The 19,098-nt window shown below is 44.4% G+C and overlaps 1 protein-coding gene across 4 annotated transcripts in view; it reads left to right on the top strand.

Moving 5' to 3' along the window:
- The first annotated feature begins 4,624 nt into the window (after positions 1-4,624).
- Positions 4,625-19,098, top strand: part of DGCR2 (DiGeorge syndrome critical region gene 2) — a 59,748-nt gene continuing 45,274 nt past the window's right edge. For 2 of the 4 annotated variants that reach the window (XR_014519920.1, XM_083479056.1), the window contains exon 1: positions 4,627-4,982. Coding sequence is in view for 1 of the 4 variants with exons in the window: in XM_083479056.1 (XP_083335182.1) it covers positions 4,904-4,982 (79 nt within the window). In the remaining 3 variants the exon portion in view is untranslated. Of the gene's footprint in view, positions 4,983-19,098 lie in introns of all 4 variants that reach the window. The other 2 variants (XR_014519919.1, XR_014519921.1) reach the window with 2 other exon arrangements.

The raw sequence follows: 19,098 nt of genomic DNA, 5'->3' as shown, positions 1-19,098 counted from the left end.
CTCTGACTCTCTGACTCTCATAAGAACATAAGAGGAGCTCTGGTGGATCAGGCCTGTGGTTCATCCCGTCCAATATCCTTGTTCTCACGGGAGCCAACCAGATGCCTATGGGAAGCCCCAACACAGTACCCAAGCACAAAAGCCCTCTCCCCTCCGGCAGTTTTCGGGTCATATTGCTTCTGACAGTGAAGCTGTAACATCCTGGCTAGAAGCCGCTGGTACCCTTGTCCTCCATGGAGTTGTCTCTTTTAAAGCCATCCAAGTTGGTACCGTATTTTTCCGTGTATTAGACGAGGTTTTCTGACTTAAAAGTCACATCAAAAAACTGGGGTCGTCCTATACATGTGTGGAGATGACTGGATTAGGCACGGCAAAGGATTCTGGGGCACATCTCTTGGACCTCATGCTGTTTCATTGGCAGCAGTGGAATTACCACAATTTGTAGTAACTGCTTGTAGCGGAAGGTCCCCGGTTCAATCCCTGGAATTCACAGGTAGCATGGGGAGATAAATTTGGTAATATGGTTCCCTGAACAAGGACAAAATTTGGCAGCCCTCCCCTAAATATTTCTTATTTTCACAATAATTCTTTTGGTACAGTTGCTTTTTCATGGATCTTCTAGTAGGTACCTGTGTAAATACAGTGGTACCTTGGGTTACAGACGCTTCAGGTTACAGACTCCACTAACCCAGAAATAGTACCTCAGGTTAAGAACTTTACCTCAAGATGAGAACAGAAATCGTGCGGCGGCAGCACGAGGCCCCATTAGCTAAAGTGGTACCTCAGGTTAAGAACAGTTTCAGGTTAAGAACGGACCTCCAGAACGAATTAAGTTCTTAACCTGAGGTACCACTGTATAGGTTTTTGTTGTTTTGCACTGCCCTAAATCTGGCGCTGCAGCTAGAGCTGAAATCCTAGAGACTGCTGGTTTGTGAAGACAATACTAGGCTAGATCTTTGAGTCTTTATGAGACAACTTCCTATGTCTTGCCAGGCTGCCCCAGTGCATATATACAGTATATAGGGTTTTATCCAACTACATTATATTCAGTAATGGTTCTATTTCCTATAATGGCAGTGGGTCTACTCTGAGTAGGGCTGTCATTGGATCCATATATTTTAAGAGCCGGGAGCAGTTTTCACAGCATTAAGCATGGGAAACTACAACGTTTGGCTCAATTTATATCAATCATATGGAAATAAGCAATGGAGAATTTTTCCCCCCTGTGGGAAGAGCAAGGAATCCTTCTACAAGAAAGAGAGAAAAGACTGGAAAATGCAATCGTGTTTTAGAAATTGTTTAAATTGTAATTCGTTTTGTATTGTTTTTGCTTTGTTTTGCAGTAGGCTTGCTGTGCTGGGCACAATATAAATTCAGTACATAATAAGAAATAACAGTAAGATGGTTGACTGGGAGATAAAACCCACTTCCCCAAAAGATCAGACTTTTTGCAATAAGGAAATGGGGAAATGCCCTGCAAAGTGTGGAGTAACACTTGCTTTGACGCAACATTGTCTGACCCCCACCCTCCAACAAATCAGGGTGAATGCCCAACAAATAAAACATGCCATCTGGAAGGGCCCTGGGGCTCTGTGAAACCCTTGGATGTTGTGAGCCCCTGTAGAATTTCCCAACCTCTCACCCCTGGTACTTTGCCTCTTGCAACTATCAGCCATCCAGCTCATACACAGATTAAAAGCACTTTCCTCTCCTAGAGTTTCCAGCAACTGGTATTAAAGAAGCATTACAGCTTCCAGCTATGGAGCCAGAGCATAGCCATCGTGGATTCTAGCCACTGATAGCCTTTCCCTCCATGAATCTGACTAACCCTCTTTTAAAGCCATCCGAATTGGTGGCAGACGCTACATCAAGTGGGATTGAGTTCCATAGCTTAACTATGTGGCCCCCTGGAAGGTTGCCTACAATAGAATGCGGCCCTCAGGCTGGAAAAGGTCCCCCACCCCTGCACTGTGTAGTTGTTGTTGTTTAGTTGTGTCCGACTCTTCATGACCCCATGGACCAGAGCATGCCAGGCACTCCTGTCTTCCACTGCCTCCCGCAGTTTGGTCAAACTCATGCTAGTAGCTTCGAGAACACTGTCCAACCATCTCGTCCTCTGTCGTCCCCTTCTCCTTGTGCTCTCAATCTTTCCCAACATCAGGGTCTTTTCCAGGGAGTCTTCTCTTCTCATGAGGTGGCCAAAGTATTGGAGCCTCAGCTTCACGACCTGTCCTTCCAGGGAGCACTCAGGGCTGATTTCCTTCAGAATGGAGAGGTTTGATCTTCCTGCAGTCCATGGGACTCTCAAGAGTCTCCTCCAGCACAATAATTCAAAAGCATCAATTCTTCAGCGATCAGCCTTCTTTACAGTTCAGCTCTCATTTTCATACATCACTACTGGTAAAACCATAGCTTTAACTATATGGACCTTTGCTGGCAAGGTGATGTCTCTGCTTTTTAAGATGCTGTCTAGGCATCTTTTAATTTCTTGGCTGCTGTCACCATCTGCAGTGATCATGGAGCCCAAGAAAGTAAAATCTCTCACTGCCTCCATTTCTTCCCTAATCACTGTACCAGACCATTTTTCTTTATTTCATGCTGTTTGATTGTAAAAAGCCTCAAAGAATTAACCAAAAGAATAAAACAATAAAATTGTATCAGTAAAAACTGTCAAAAACAGCCAGTTAAAAGTATTTCAGAATGAATGAAATCAACAATAAACTAGAAAGGCACACGTCAACACTCAAGATATATGGGTAGGCTTGTCTACACAAAAATGTTATTAAGCAGGTGTTATGTACTGAAGTTCTCACCCTGGGCCAGCAGGGGGGATACTGTAGATAGTTTTCACTCAGGTCCACATATGCAAATAAGGGATTGAAAGTGACATTCAGTGATTGGATAGTTACAGAAAATGGTTACTGTTGCGTTCTAGTGGAGCTCTATATAAGCAGGCTGGGTGAACCCTTCAGTTCAGTTCTGTTCTGTTCTGTGAATAAACAAGAGCTGTTTGACGAATCGCTGTGTCATCTGATATGTTGACTCACAACTTAACAGCAGGTGCTCTAGGAAGAGTGCAGTGAAAGGCACCTGCCTGATGTCAGTGAGGTGCAGTGCTTAGATTGTGAAGACTAAGGAACTAGGAGTCTAGAGTTCGAATCCCCACACAACCATGAAGCTCACTGGGTGACCTTGGACCGATCACTCTCTCCGCCTAACCTACCTCACAGGGTATCAAATCAAATCAAATCAAATATCTTTAATAGGTCAATGACCAGGACTACATGGAACTGGCGGAAATGACTGGCAGAACCCGAGATTTGGGAGAAGAAACAATGGAAGAGGACTGGAAAAAGTTTAAAGACGATTTACAAAAACAGCTTAAGTTGTATGAACCTTAAGAAATTGCACGATGTAGAAAAATATGGTTCCAGTAAATTTAAAGTAAACTCAAGTCACAAGTAATTGATAACAATTATTTTAAGATAAGAAATGTAACATCTGAGAAGTACAAATATGGTATGACCCAAGGTAATAATTTGCTGAAAATTTTTATTGTTAAGAACGCAGGGTAAGGGAGATGCGAGGAAGTCCAATAAGTTATACAAAAAAGTCATGAAAGTTTTGTTTTCTTTTCTTGTTTTACTTCTTTTCTTGATGTTTAATGTAGATGTATATGTATGTTTAATATGTGTTTCATGTTTTATATTTGAAAATCCAATAAAATATTTATATAAAAATAAAAATAAAAATACGGTCAATGACCAGAAAGCCTCACAGGGTAGTTGTGGGATTAAATGAGGAGAGGGATAACCATATACCCACCACTTTCCCCCCCTTTTTAAAAAAAATATTTTTCAGTTAAAATAAAATAAATAAATAAATATAACATTATATAAGGCATCCACACAACATGACCAGTCCAACGAAGTTGATGTTGAAGAATCATTGCTTTGACACTGGTGATCTTTGCTTCTTCCAGTACACTGGCATTAGTTCCCCTGTCTTCACAAGTAATGTGGAGAATTTTTCAGAGACACCGTTGATGGAATCTTTCGAGGAGCTGGAGATGGTGCGTATAAGTGGTCGATGTTTCACAAGCATGCAGTAAGGTTGGTGGTACAATATCTTTGTAAACGAGCATTTTGTGTTTCCCTGCCAATGTCCCGGTCCTCAAACACTCTGCACTTCAATTATTTTTATTAATTTTCCGAATTATTACAAATCCAACCAAATTACTTTGGTACAATTTCCGTCTTCCCAAGTGATGTGCAATTTTTTCCGGAGATAGCACTGTTGGAATCTTTCGAGGAGTCGGAGAGATGGCGTTTATAAGTGATCCAAACAGCCGCACCCCAGCATACCTGGAAGGGATTAATCCCCATTGAACTCAACGGCGCATCCCTTATGCTTTGCAAACTCAGGGAGGCGCGCTCGGTCGATCGCGCATGCGTGTGGGCGGAGCCTCCTCGCCTCTCCCCCCCCCCGCCCCCGAGGCTCCTTCACAGCGAGAACTACGCGCCCCTCATTACCCCACGCGCCTATGCAGATCGCTCCGCCTCCGAGGCCCCGCCCCCGCCTCCCTATTGGCGGCGAGGCGCGCGGCGGCGAAGGAGGGAGAGGGGGCGGCGCCTCAGGAGGAGCAGGGGAGACGCGGCCGCCATCTTGTGCGTGCAGCTATAGCCAGTCAGCCGAGCCAGGCGGGCTGAACGGCCCCCGCGCCTTGGCGAGCTCTCCGGATTCCTCCCCCTCCCCGCCTCCCGCTTCGCTCCCGGGGCTGTGACGGAGAAGCGGAGGCCGCCTCCGACGCCTTTTTTTGTTTCTATTTTTCCTTTCCCCTCACCGCCCCCCTCCCGCGGGGGGGTTTACGTTGCTGCGCTGGGGGAGGATGAACGGAGGATAAATGGTGCCCAAGGCAGACAGCGGCACCTTCCTCCTCCTCTTCCTCCTGGTACTTAGCATCACCGAGCCGTTGCGGCCAGGTACGGGGGCCGGGAAGGGACATGTGGGGAAGCGGGGGGCTCGGGGAGGGGGCTTGGAGGGGGGAAGCGCGCGCGCACACGCAAGGGTTAAAGGGGTGGTGGGCCCCATTTGCAGGTAGGGGGGGCTCTAGGATGAGCCCTTAGGGAGAGACTTCAGGCCCCCTTGCGCAGGAGTTTGGATGTTGCTAACGATCTCCCAGGTGGCTTCCCTATCTGCACCATTGCATTTTATAAATAAGGGGAGGGGGTCCCACTTGTAGCTGGGGCAGGATCTGAGATGGGACCTTAAGGGGAGATTTCAAGCCCCCTTGGCAGGAGTTTGGATGTTGCTAACGATCTCCCAGGTGGCTTCCCTATCTGCACCATTGCATTTTATAAATAAGGGGAGGGGTCCCACTTGTAGGTGGGGGGGATCTGGGATGGGACCTTAAGGGGAGATTTCAAGCCCCCTTCCGCACGAGTTTGGATGTTGCTAAGGATCTCCCAGGTGGCTTCCCTAGCTGCACCATTGCATTTTATAAATAAGGGGAGGGGTCCCACTTGCAGGTGGGGGGTGCTCTGGGATGACACTCTGGAAGAGATTTCATGCCCCCTTGCGCCGGAGTTTGGGGGTTGCTAAGGAGCCCCCAGGTGATTTCCCTACCAGCACCTGCAGATTTTATAAATCTACAAGAGAGGTGGAGATTTAGGATACTGGGATAAGGAGGGTGTCTTGAGGGTTTGGCTTTTTAAATGGTGGGGAGAGATCTCTGCCAAAGGGTGGGGGGGCTGTGGCCCCACCTTCAGTTGGGAGGTGGTGGCTCTGGCCTGCAACCTCGAGGCCTTCCACCTTCTTGCACTGGAGTTTGGGAGCTCAAAAAGGAGCACCTCTTCCCAGGTGGTTTCCCTGTATAGCACCTGTGTGGTTTTATAAGTAAGGGGATGTTTAGGGTGTGGGTTGTCTTTGGGGATCTGTCTGTGCTATGGGAGACAGAGTTCTGAGGTCTTGTGTTAGTGGAGAGGGGGATGGGATTCCCCCTCCCTCATTGGAGTGGTGACAGTAGGGAACCCCTGGTGGTTCTCCAAGAATGTATCTGGGGTGATAGGGTATCTCATAGACCTTTGCAGTTAATAATTGAGATCGGAGAGGATAAAGGGCAGTAAGATCTGGAGATGTGTTACTACCTAGAATGAGGTGTGTGCACATTTGTATAGCCGAAGTCGGTTGTAAGATATGAAATTCAGATCTAGTCAGGAATTGTGATGCACCGAGATCAGGAAGGGGTCCAAAAATGTCAGAGGCAGCTTAGTATATGGCACCAAGAAATGATGGAGTTGGGAGAACTTCATGACTCCTGTGGTTTACACTGGCATTAAAGTCAAAGCAAAAAACAAGCAGGTTGGGAAGAGAGAAATGATGGCATGGGCTAAAGTAAAAAGAGGAAGAAGAAAATAGTCACCTGTATGGAAGGAAATGAAAATTAATGGGGTTTCAGGGACTTGGGAAAGAAACGGGTGAAATGATGTGAGGAAACCTCTGAGCCTATGCATTTGGGGCATATGTGCAAGATGGGAAAAGAAAAAAATGGTTTCCCAGTGCGATGTTGTAGTGCTGAATGATAGGACAAAATAATCCTGTCCTAGTTGCCGTGTCATTTTCTTATTAAGCCCTGCTGAACAGAAGGTGATCTCCACTTTGGAAGCTTCTATTGGACCTGGCTGATGGGGGTGGCAGTATCTAGGACCCCTTTCAGTACTTCACCTGTTGTGGGGCTGAGGGAAAAGCAGGATGCTTTCCACAGATTTTCCCTATCAGTACTTGTTCCCCCCAAGATTCGTCTGCAGTTTGCAACGCAAGCCGAAATCTAGAAGTGTAGTTCTGCAGGTAAGTCAGGAGGAGGATATAGAACTCTGGCCATACTTGGAGTAGACCCATTGAAATTAGCAGGCTGAAGTTCATTAATTTCAATGGGTCTACTCTAAAGAAGAATATTGGATAATCACCCTTGGGTAGGAAAAAGGCCTGCTTTGTCTACCTGTCACTGTATACAGAAGCTGCTTGGCAAAGGAATAATGGTGAGCGCATTGAGAACAGAGGGCTTTGTCTTGTGGTGGAGTTTTAATTGACTGATGGGACCTTTTCCCGTTGTTCTGTTTCATTTTTCTGTAGTGCAATTTAGCATTCTACATAGCTCTCAGAAAATGTGGCTGTTAAGTCCCCCCATCCCCCCCCCCGTCCAAAAAATTTGCACCTAGCTGTGGAGGAAATTATAATGTATGGATGAAATTAATGGTGCGCCTTTGCTTCTTGCTAAGTTACATTTATTTGGAAGGAATCCTTATCAGGAAACAATCTGCAGAGGATATGATTTAGCATTTTCAAGGTAATATGACTAGAGTTACGTAAGTGGTCATTGTATGTGTGTGGTCGGGAGGAACTCCAGATTATATGGTCTTTTCAGAACTTGAACCTTTTTTTAAAGTTAATCTTCATGAAATGGTTTTGCCATGTTATATAACCTCATTGCATGCAGAATTTAACTGGGGTTTTCTGCCTTTGCTCTTATAAATAAGAATATTGCTGGGAACCTGAATGATGATCTCATAGAGCCTAGTAGTGGCTTGTTTGCTTAAACTTCTGATGCACTCTAGCATGGAGCATAACATTTAAGATTTAATCACAACATTAATAACCTTTAGAACATGCACCAGTCTTTAGGTGGTTTGCTTTGGAAGAGGCTTGTTGCCGCAATATTATCAAGTTCTTCATAGTGTGTTCCTTGCCCTCTTTTTGTTTTTAAATAAGTTTAAAATTTGGCTGTAAAATACACTGAGCTGACAAGTGGAGCTTTTGTTGCTTGGAGCAATAGTTTTGTAAAATTGTCTCCTACATCTTTTCTATCCTACAACTTCGGATTATATCTGCATGTGGAAAGTGGAACTTTGCACTAGCAAAACTGCACGTATATGAGGGAGAACCATTCTTGCTGCTGAAGAGGCAAGCTGGTTTTTAAATAGGCAGTTGGTTTGCCTCTTCAGCGGTAGGAGAGGTGAAAATTCTAAAGCAACTTTTGCCTGCTCCCAGGGGTTTATCCATGTGCAGCATATATCTTTGTTAGATCAAGGCCTGGGTCCTCAATTAGTATGTGTGAGTGATTTTAATGGTGATAAAATCGTTATTTAAATATAACTAGTGAAATGGAATATGTCGGTCTGAATTAATGAAGTCTGTTGCCTTTTAAGCATGGTAATACCTAAAGGAAGCAGGAGCAAAAGCAAAGACTTCTTTCATGCGTTTTCTGTAATTTATTATTTTCTCTGCTGCTTTGGTGCTTCCTAATAAACAGATTCTGTTATAAGTGGTTCTCTCTTCCCCGACCCCCCTTTAAAGTACTTGTTATCAGCTTGGGTAGCTGTACAAATTGAGACCTTTTCCTCTGATCTGAGGATCTTGTGCTTTCAAGAGCATGTTTCTGCAAATTGTTCTTGGTGTTTTATTGTAGATACTGCATCAGCTTTATTGTATAACCACATCACAGAGACCTAGGGCTTTTAAATTTCTGAAGGAGACCTAGGGCTTTTAAATTTCTGAAGGAGACCTAGGGCTTTTAAATTTCTGAAGGAAATTTCTTTTTACATTACTTGGGTCAGTGGTATGTTAACTTGGTGGCTTCTTGTTTCCTATTAAAATAAAGAGTGCCACCTTTTTTTGTTACTGGTGAATGCTCATAGTTTTTTTAGTTTGCCATTTTAAGTGAAGGCTAAGGTCGTCCATATGATGAAGTTGAGGGGTTGGTATGTGTTCTCTGTATGGTTCTGTTGAAAGCAGGGAAGGGGAACCTATTGTCCTTCAGATGCTGTCCATTGGCTATGCTACATAGGGCTGCTGGAGTCCAATGATGAAATCTAGAGGACCATGCATTCCCTTTCCCTAATTTAAAGCCTTTAGTTCCACAGCATGGCAAAAATATTGCATCTGGCCACTGTATAAAATGGGTTGTGTTGCTCTGCTGTCACATTGAAGCAGGACTCCTGTATTATTGCCACATCATGCTGTTCAAAAACAAATTGTCCAGCCTCTTCAAAACTTGATTGTTACCCAGTTGTTGATTTGCAACTAACTTGTTTATGAATGACTTCAGTGTTCCATTTTGCAGAATCAAGAGCACCGACATGCTCTTTCAGGTATCACTGCAGTGTAAGAATTGAGCTTTCCCTACTGGGTTACACTGCGGTCCATTTTTTCACACATTGGTGGCCCTTGCTTAAGTCAGGCTCCAAGCAAATAACGCTAGTGCAAGCCTCCCTTTTCATTGTGCTCCAAACCAAGGTTTGCAGTTATTCTAGTTTTTTTGTTTTGTTCTGTGCCACAAGGTGTGCTGGCCTCCCTTGTGTGTGCTTTGCAAGTTTTTGGTTTTCAGCATAGCTGATTCAACCACGCTGAGTCAGCCCATTAATTCTTCTAGCCCAGAACTCTTGACTAGCAGTGGCTCAACAAGGGCTGGGGTGCAGAGGCCCCATTCTGTTACCTAACACCACAGAATTACTCTAGTCCTTGTGGTGGGTGGTTCTGTCTTCCATGCTCCACTTCCTTATCTGTCGCCAGCTGATAGCTCACATCCTTTTTTCCTTGAAACCATGTGCACCTTTTAGGATGCTGCTTCCCAGAGAGCAAAGTGAGATGAGGAGGACAGGAGTGCCTTCCATGGAGTGCCTTCCATACAGGAACGAACTATTAACAAGGGAGTGAAGGGTAGGGTAATCATAATTAACATGCCGTCTTGAGCAAGTATGGCAGCACTTTGTGGGATCTCATCCTGAGCCCCAGAACAATGATGTTGCGGGTGTACATCAGCATGTTTCTCCCGGGAATGCCGTGGCAATGTTTAAATTTCCATAAGCATGGCCAAGGGCCAGTGTCCCAAGTTCAGTCCACAGTGGCATCTCCAGATAGTGTTGGGACAGAACCCTGCCTGAAACCCCTGAAGTGCTGCTGCCAGTCAGTGTAGACAGTACTGAGCTTGACATACCTGTGGTTTGACTCAGCCTTAAGGCAGCTTCCTATGCTCCATATGGGCCTGAGCATCAGTACCTTGAAATTAAGGTAAAGGGACCCTTGACCATTAGGTCCAGTCGTGACTGACTCTGGGGTTGCGGCGCTTGTCTCGCTTTATTGGCCAAGGGAGCCAGTGTACAGCTTCCAGGTCATGTGGCCAGCATGACTAAGCCGCCTCTGGCGAACCAGAGCAGCGCACGGAAATGCCATTTACCTTCCCGCTGGAGCGGTACCTATTTATCTACTTGCACTTTGATGTGCTTTCGAACTGCTAGGTTGGCAGGAGCAGGGACCGAGCAACAGGAGCTCACCCTGTCACGGGGATTCGAACCGCCGACCTTCCGATCGGCAAGTCCTAGGCTCTGTGGTTTAACCCACAGCGCCACCCACGTCCCACCTTGAAATTAAGTTTTACTTTACTCCTCCTTTGCCTGAATGACACCCCCAAAATCTGCTAATTCACATCCACCCCCTTACTAGCAGCTCCTTTCAAGAGGACATTTTCTCCCCGCATCTAAAAAAACAAATCTCTCCCTGCTTGCCTGCTTAAATTGTCCCTTTTCATTCCATCCAGAATTCTATTCCTGAGCTGAGCCCTGATATGTATTTACAGCCCCAGGTACAGAATGTACCCTCTTCTTTCCCTTCATCAAAAAAATGTCCATTCCAGGTCCTCCCCCCCCCCCAACGCTTTTTATTTGCTAAACACAGATGCAGCCAAGTTCCTCTCAAAAACACAGGCTTTTGAGGAAGAGCAGGAGCTGCTTGGTAAGAACTTTGGTTTCCTGTTCTGTTGCTCAGTGGCTGGGAGAAGGCAGTCAGCAGCTACTCTTTGGCTGTCTTGCAGGTCATGGTATGTGAAGAACCTTGACTTAGCAAACCATACTGTGCATGGCCCACATGCCAGTGCATAGCCCAGTGTTTTTGCTTTGCTTCTCCCTTTGCTCAAGTGAGTGAAAAACAAACCAAGAAGATGATAGCTTAGCGTTATGCCTTAAGCCCAGGATTGTGGCTTTTTTTTAACCTTGACAAACCAGGATTTGTAAGCCAACAACAAACAATTGTTTAAAGCTGGCTAGTCATCCTGTTTTATGGGCATAACATGAAGTTATCTCCTTCCTGGTTTGTTTACCAGCTCATCACAGGTAGGGGCTTCATGCAGGCAGTGTTCGAAACTCACATTGTTCTAGGTGCATTTTGCGACGGAATTTCATTAGTGTGAGCAGTTTCTGAGCTCTGGGCACAGTACTGCGCCTAAGTTTTCAGATTAAAACTGCAGAGTGGAAGGAAAGGAGAGCCTTTTTCTGCCCCCCCCGCCACTTCCAGCTACTCTATGAAGACTGGAGAAGGGACCCTCTTGAGAATATTACGGGGGTAGGCAGGAGAAGGACTAGACTGTGTGAAAATATTTTAGCTGCAGTTCATTCATTTTCAACTCTCTATTCTTGTTATAAAAAAAGTGTGCCTAGACATTCTGTTGTTGCTCCTATAACTTAGGTTTAAGGTGCCATTGAGCTGCTAGCTTTCATATCTCAGCTTCTAACATTGTGTGCATGGTGTATAGTTTAAGCCAAGATTCTTGACTTTGCATAACAGTCATACCTCTTGTTACGTTTGCTTCAGGTTAAGTCTTTTCAGGTTGCGTCCCGTGACGACCCGGAAGTACCGGAAAGGGTTACTTCTGGGTTTTGCTGCTCGTGCATGCGCAGATGCGCAAAATGATGTCACACGCATGCGCAGAGGCAGGTTGCATTCCTTTCAGGTTGCGAATGGGGCTCTGGAACGGATCCCGTTCGCAACCAGAGGTACCACTGTACTTACAAATGTGGAATTTACCTGTGAGCCAAAGAAGGGAAGCAGATCTGCTGAGGTGTGGAGGTGAGAAGCAATAAGATATCACTAGAAGGGTGATTTTAAAATAGTGAACAAGCAGTGTTAGAGACAGAGATATGATAGCTAGGAGTTAGATGGCACCTTAAATCTAGGTTATGGGTGCAACAATGGAATGTTTAGGCCTGGCTTTTTATAAGAATACAAAGCTGCAAATGAATGAACCTCAGCTAAAATATTATGTTCATTTTTCACATGGTCTAGTCCTTCCCCTGCCCACCCCCTAATATTCTTAAGAGGGTCTCTTCTCCAGTCTTCAGAGAGTAGCTGGAAGTGGAGGCGCAGAAGAAGGCCCTTTCCCTCCACTATGCAGTTTTAATCTGAAAATTTAGGCGCAGGTCTGAGCCCAGATCTTAGAAACTGCTCGCGCTAATGAAATTCCCTGTTGCAATATGCACCTGGAACAATGGGAGTTTCGAACACTGTGACCGGGGCACTTTCTCTCACACTGCCCTCTTTTGTGCTCATACATTTGATGACAGTAGGGAGGTGAGAAATTGGGAAGTGATTGAGGGAGGGAGACCCAGGTGAGAGCTGGGAGATAAGGCTACCACAATGTTTGCATGTTAATTGTGGTGAGCTTCTGGGAATAGCAACCCCGTTCCCAATTTTGTGTGCTGCCATTTTATTTCTTTATTGGAGATTATTCTCTCCCCCGTACCTACTTTCTGTACCTACTGACATTATGATTGTTTCTAATTTTTCTTAATATGCATTTTAATTGTTACAGTTATTATGGTTCATTTGGTATGTTGTGAGCCACTTTGTGCACCATTGTGGAAAAGTGGCATACTAATAAACAGACGATGATGAGGATAATAGCAGAGGCGTGCCCCACCTCCCACCTTTCTCTGTTCTTCCTTCTTAGCTCATGCGCTGTGCCGCAAGTTGAGACTTCACTGCCACAAACATAATTTTTAAAATACTGACCTTCTGCCCAGCTAGTTGAGCTTTGCTGAGCTGTTCGCAGCAACTGGTTCTCCATTTCAGCGACCTACAGCTTGGAGCTTGCTAGCCCTAAGGGATAGATCAAGACTGTTTGTCTTGCTCCTAGTACTTCCTTCAGGAAGTGCCTTTGAGATAACATTTAAAACTATATAATTAGAGAAGCAGGAGGACTTCCGTCGCTTGGTGTAATGAGGCCGAAGATGCAGGAAAGTGCTACAAAGGTGCTTAGAAGTAAGCTGTATTCCAAAATATTTGGAAAACCAAGGGGCAATTACTGAAGGCCATGTAATTAGAACACTTCCTCCCCTTAAATTCAGATTTCTTTTGGGATTTTCTAGAGAGAATAATTTTTCTAGCGTGAAGAATTTTTTTTAATTAAAGGACAATATTAAGGTTTCTGTCTTGCTTTATGTTCCCATTATGGCCACCATGTAGGGCGTAATACTGTTCTCAAATCTTTCTGAATGTAATAATCGCTATGCAGCATGAGGCTTAGGCCTGAACTTGTATCCTTTGACTCTGTTTCTGCCAGTCAAGTAATCCCTTTTAGCTTTTCAGTAAATCTGTGCTAGTCTCGTTCCCATATTACTATATGTTTATATTTACTCCCTCTGGGATTGGTGCCCTTCTTATTCTCCCCTGTCATGCAAAGGGACCAGACGTACAGAACAGACTCGCGTGCGTGGGTCTCCATTTGACTTGATGGCTACGAATGCGGGATCCCCACATTCAGCAGCTACCGTTTAGTTGTAGGAGTTCCTCTTACACAAATGGAGCTGCGTGCACATTGCTCATGCTTTGGAATTGGCAGTGCTGACAGTACTGCTTGCTTGCTTTGGATATGCAGACTTAATCCAGGTTCCCTTTTCTCCCTATCCCTGTAGGAAGTTGCCTTTTATTAAGGCAAGCCATTGTCTAGCTCAGCATTGCCTATATGGACTGGCACTAGTGGTTCAGAATCTCCCTGCAACACCCCCCCCCCCAAACTACTAATCACAATGGCTACCCTCTGTGCTTGAAATTTGCCATGCACATTTTGCACCTGGCTACCAGGCACTTGGGACGTAGGTGGCACTGTGATCTAAACCACAGAGCCTAGGGCTTGCTGATCAGAAGGTCGGCGGTTTGAATCCCCGCGACAGGGTGAGCTCCTGTTGCGCAATCCCTGCTCCTGCCAACCTAGCAGTTCGAAAGCACGTCAAAGTGCAAGTAGATTAATAAATACCTCTCCAGCGGGAAGGTAAACGGCGTTTCTGTGCGCTGCTCTGGTTTGCCAGAAGTGGCTTAGTCATGCTGGCCACATGACCCGGAAGCTGTACACCTGCTCCCTCGGCCAATAAAGCGAGATGAGTGCCGCAGCCCCGGAGTCAGCTGCGACTGGACCTAATGGTCAGGGGTCCCTTTACCTATACCAGCCACTTGCGACCAAGTGAAGATGCCCGGGCACCAGGATGGTGCCTGATGTCTCTATCATCTGGAGGTGCATGCCTGCAGATCCTTGGAACTTGTTTTTTCCCACACATTTGCAACACATCCTGTGGAATTCTATCCATTATATCTACACAATCAGAACGAATTTCAGGAACCAAATACAGTGGTACCTCGGGTTACATACGCTTCAGGTTACAGACTCCACTAACCCAGAAATAGTGCTTCAGGTTAAGAACTTTGCTTCAGGATGAGAACAGAAATTGTGCTCCGGCAGCGCAGCAGCAGCAGGAGGCCCCATTAGCTAAAGTGATACTTCAAGTTAAGAACAGTTTCAGGCTTTCCTTGTTAGGTCGAATTGCTGTTATAAAGATGAATGTATTGCCAAGAATGTTATTTTTGTTTCAATCATTGCAAATCTTGGACAAAATGGACTGTTTCAAGAAGTGGCAGAGAGACATTTCTAGATTTGTCTGGCAGGGCAAGAAGCCCAGAATAAAATTTAAAATATTAACTGATGCAAAGGACAGAGGTGGATTTGCCCTGCCAGACCTTAAACATTATTATGAATCAGCAGCATTCTGCTGGCTGAAAGAATGGCTGCTTCTTGAGAACACAGACATTTTGGATTTAGAAGGTTTCAATAATGTTTTTGGGTGGTATGCATATTTGTGGTATGACAAGGTTAAAGCACACAAAGCATTTAAAAACCATATTGTTAGGAAAGCATTGTTAAATGTTTGGATAAGATATAAGGACTTACTTGAAAATAAAACCCCAAGGTGGTTGTCACCGATGGAAGCAAAGGCTCAGAAAAAGCTCAATATGGAGGCCAAATGGCCGAAATATTGGGAAATTTTGGAACAAGAAGGAGACAAATTGAAACTGCAGAGTTTTGAGAAATTAAAAGATAAAGTGTGAGACTGGCTTCATTATTATCAGATAATGGAGGCATATAATTTGGACAAGAAAATTGGTTTCCAGGTGGAAAAATCAAAATTAGAAACAGAACTGTTAGAACCTAAAACTAAGATTTTGTCAAAGATGTATAACTTGCTGTTGAAATGGAATACTCAGGATGAAAAGGTGAAATCTGCTATGATTAAATGGGCACAAGATGTTGGACATAACATTATGTTTGCGGACTGGAACAGTTGTGGACCACAGGTATGAAATTTACGGCATGTAATGCCCTAAGAGAGAATATTATGAAAATGATATACAGGTGGTACATGACCCCAGTCAAGCTTGCAAAAATCTATCGCTTGCCCGATAATAAATGTTGGAAATGTAAATAACAGTTTCAGGTTAAGTACGGACCTCCAGAACGAATTAAGTACTTAACCTGAGGTACCACTGTAATTGTATTGAAAAATATTACTTTTGAGTGGTCTGGCCCCCAAATGGCAACTAGACATCCTGTTCTGACTGTAACCCTGGTTTAAAGAACCATTTGGTGCCCAGCTTGTTATATCTAAGTTTCTAACACTGGTTTCCCTCTCCCTCCATGGTCAGAGGCAGTAATGCTCCTGAATACCAGTTGCTGGAAATGGCAGGAGGAGAGTGTTCTTGTGTTTGCAGGTTTCCCACAGGCATCTGGTTAGTTATTGTGAGAACAGGATGCTGGACTAGATGGGCCATTGGCCTGATCCGGCAGCCTCCTCTCAGGTTCTTATGAGATGCCAGGGCGTGCACCTGTGACCTTATACACAAAAAGCATGTGCTCCACCACTGAATCTACAGCCCTTCCCCTAAGTCAGGTGATGGATGCTATAAAAACCAATATTACTAGCTGTATGTTTGTCTAGTGTTTGCATGTCTAGGCTTGCATGTACACCTTGCTCCTGCCGTGTGGATTGAGGCCAACCATTGTTCATCATGACATCATTTTATTACATAGTTTTAAACATAAGCACTCAAACATCACTGCTTACGTGTGTGATAGCAGCAGAGAAACTGACCAGTCCTGTCCATGCCAATTGGGTGTAGTGTTAGAAACTCAAATATATATAAGCTAGGCCCCAAATGACTCTTGAGTATTTTGGAACCTTTTAGCCTTGCTGTTTAGAATATGGTTTTATCCGTGTCTATTTGTCTCTGCCAGCCGAAGATAACCCTGTGGTGGGGCACATACTCTGTCTGCTGAAAGGTGCAGGGTCAATCCATTACTTCTTCTTTCTGAAGCTTTGGAAAGCTGTTGACAATCAGTGTGGAGGAGGCAGTATTGAGCAGTAGCTAGAACAGTGGTCTCTATTTAAGAGAGCTTTGCAATTTTCCTGTGTCTGATCCAGTGATCTCTCTGGTCCATGAAAACATGCCACAGTGTATATTCTAGTCTTTAAAGGTGCCACAAGAATTTTATTGGTGTATTTTGAGGTTGACCTCCATTTCTTACGCTAATTGACATTGGCTTTAGCTAGTTTCTATAAGAGAGAAGCCAACTGTTTCCTTGTTGAAGGTTCTAGTTGTAAGAGTACTATGGCTTGAGAACACTAAAAAGTTTGATTGAAAGCCTGGAATGATCACGGCAAGTCCTATTTTATCATAGAATTTCAACATAGGGAGGAATCCTGAGGGTCATCTAATCCTACCCCCTGCAACGCAGTTGGATTGTGTAGAACTTTGATTCAGATTATTGCAGCTCAGGGCAATTGTAATGCTTTATTGTTCAGTGAGGATTTAACACAGGCTAGCTTTTTAGAATATTAATCTTATCAACAGTCAGCAAGACCAGCAGACTGTTATGTAGGGTCACTGGGCATTTTTAGCAGGCTCTTAACCAAAGTTTCTTAATAGCTTCTCCCCACAAGATGGAATAATCAAGGTTACCTGGAGGAAATTTAATATTGTTAAAATCTTGTGTCTCGGCTAATCAACATTAACTATGAGGCTTACCACTGCTGGTATAATTAAAAATTGATTTGAATCTTGTTTTCTCATTAACCAGGATATACTTTGATTCCCGTTTAATGGACTTGTACAGTGTAAGATATGCAGGGGCACCTCAAACACTGACTTGTTTTATTGGCCATCTCTTATGTGTGGTTGCAACCAATCTCCTACAGGTTCTGGGGTGCCCAGAAGGATTGGGAGATAGTCAGGGCTGTCTGTCATTTGTGTCATAAATTTAGATGTTGAAGCATCAATATGATTTTCTACTGCTGCTTTTTATATCCTCTACATTTTTTAAAGCAGGTGAGACCTGTGGGGTAGAATCTGAGGGGTGCAAGAGGTTAGGGGGGCATTTGCTTCTGGAGAGCTGGCAGCAAATATGTGGATTCTTGGAGTAGTGGCTTTCCTCCTCATCCTTTTAAATTATCTAGTCTTCTACCATCCAGTATTGTTGATTTTAAAAGAGCTATTTTAAACTGCTTATTTGAATTTGGCCTGTTTGAATAAAGTGCCTTTCCAAAACTGGCTACTTTCACTTATTTGAAGAATGTTTATAGTCATAGAATTGTAGAGCTGGAAGTAGTTCAATCCCCTGCAACGCAGGAATCTTTCGCCCAATGTGGGGCTCGACCCCACCACGAACCTGAGCTTCTCATACTCCACCAACAGATTAGCTGTTGTATGTAGGGAAAGGAAAATCAGTAGAAGCCAAATTGGGCTAGCTTTGCCTAGCTATGGAATGCTCCCTTGGAGAATACCATATTTTTCGCTCTATAAAATGCACCAGACCACAAGAGGAGGAAAGTTTTTGGAGGAGGAAAACAAGAAAAAAAATATTCTGAATCTCAGAAGCCAGAACAGCAAGAGGGATCGCTGTGCAGTGAAAGCAGCAATCCCTCTTGCTGTTCTGGCTTCTGGGATAGCTGCGCAGCCTGCATTCGCTCCATAAGACGCACACACATTTCCCCTTACTTTTTAGGAGGGAAAAGGTGAGTCTTATAGAGCAAAAAATACAGTAACATCCTACTTTCCCATTTTGTGGGACTTTGGAAAATGCCAAATTTAGCTTTGAAGCGGTGGGATTCTAAACTGGAAGAAGAGGATCTTCTATCACCTGAAGATGTGACTTTATTCCCTGTGGGGATGTTCCCGCCAACTGCTAGGTAAAGCAATTCAATTTGGCTTCTGTTGACTTTTTGCCTAGCCTACCACCTGAAATTAAATCCCCCCCTCTTCCTAATATAAAGGACTCCCTCAGATCTATTGATTCCTGTTTCCCACCTTCCAAGGAACCAGTCTCTTTCGCCTGGGGCTGGAGACAGTCTTGGGTAACAGCCAGGTCTTGGTTTTTTTCCAAGATTAGGAATCAGCCATTGCTAAGCTCCTTGTTCCCAGCAGGCCTTTACTGCAACTTGATACTAGCATCTAAAAGAGTCTTTTTCTGAATGTCTGCTTCTTCCTCTCCTATTCCATCTTCTTTCCCCACTCTATCTTGGGCCTGTGGACCACATGACCATGGCTTCAACATCAGCAAAATCCCCCCCCCCCCGGTGCTCTGTTTATCATGAATGGTTGCAATATCAATCAAATTGGGCGGTTTCAAAATAGTAACTATCTTAATTCCAGGTGACTTCCCCTAGGAATCATATGCACTAATTATCTGACTCCATACAGACACTATTCTAAACTGGTTTGGAGGTTTGGGCTCACATGCTCCTTCCTCCTGGTTCTGGTTAGCTGCAAACCATAGTTTGGTGATGCATCCAGATGTGTAAACCTTGACTTGCTCAAGCTATAGTTCGCCCAGAAACAAAGATCCCAAGTCGCTGTCTCCAGGGAAGTTGTAGTTCAATGTATTTGGATGCATCAACAAAACATGGTGTGCTGTACACTAACCAGAAACCGAAGCTGCTAATTTCACTT

Source organism: Podarcis liolepis, assembly GCF_965112155.1.
Source record: "Podarcis liolepis genome assembly, chromosome: 15".
NCBI lineage: Eukaryota > Metazoa > Chordata > Lepidosauria > Squamata > Lacertidae > Podarcis > Podarcis liolepis.
Note: the sequence above shows the minus strand (reverse complement) of the source record. Positions and strands in the feature narration are given on the sequence as shown.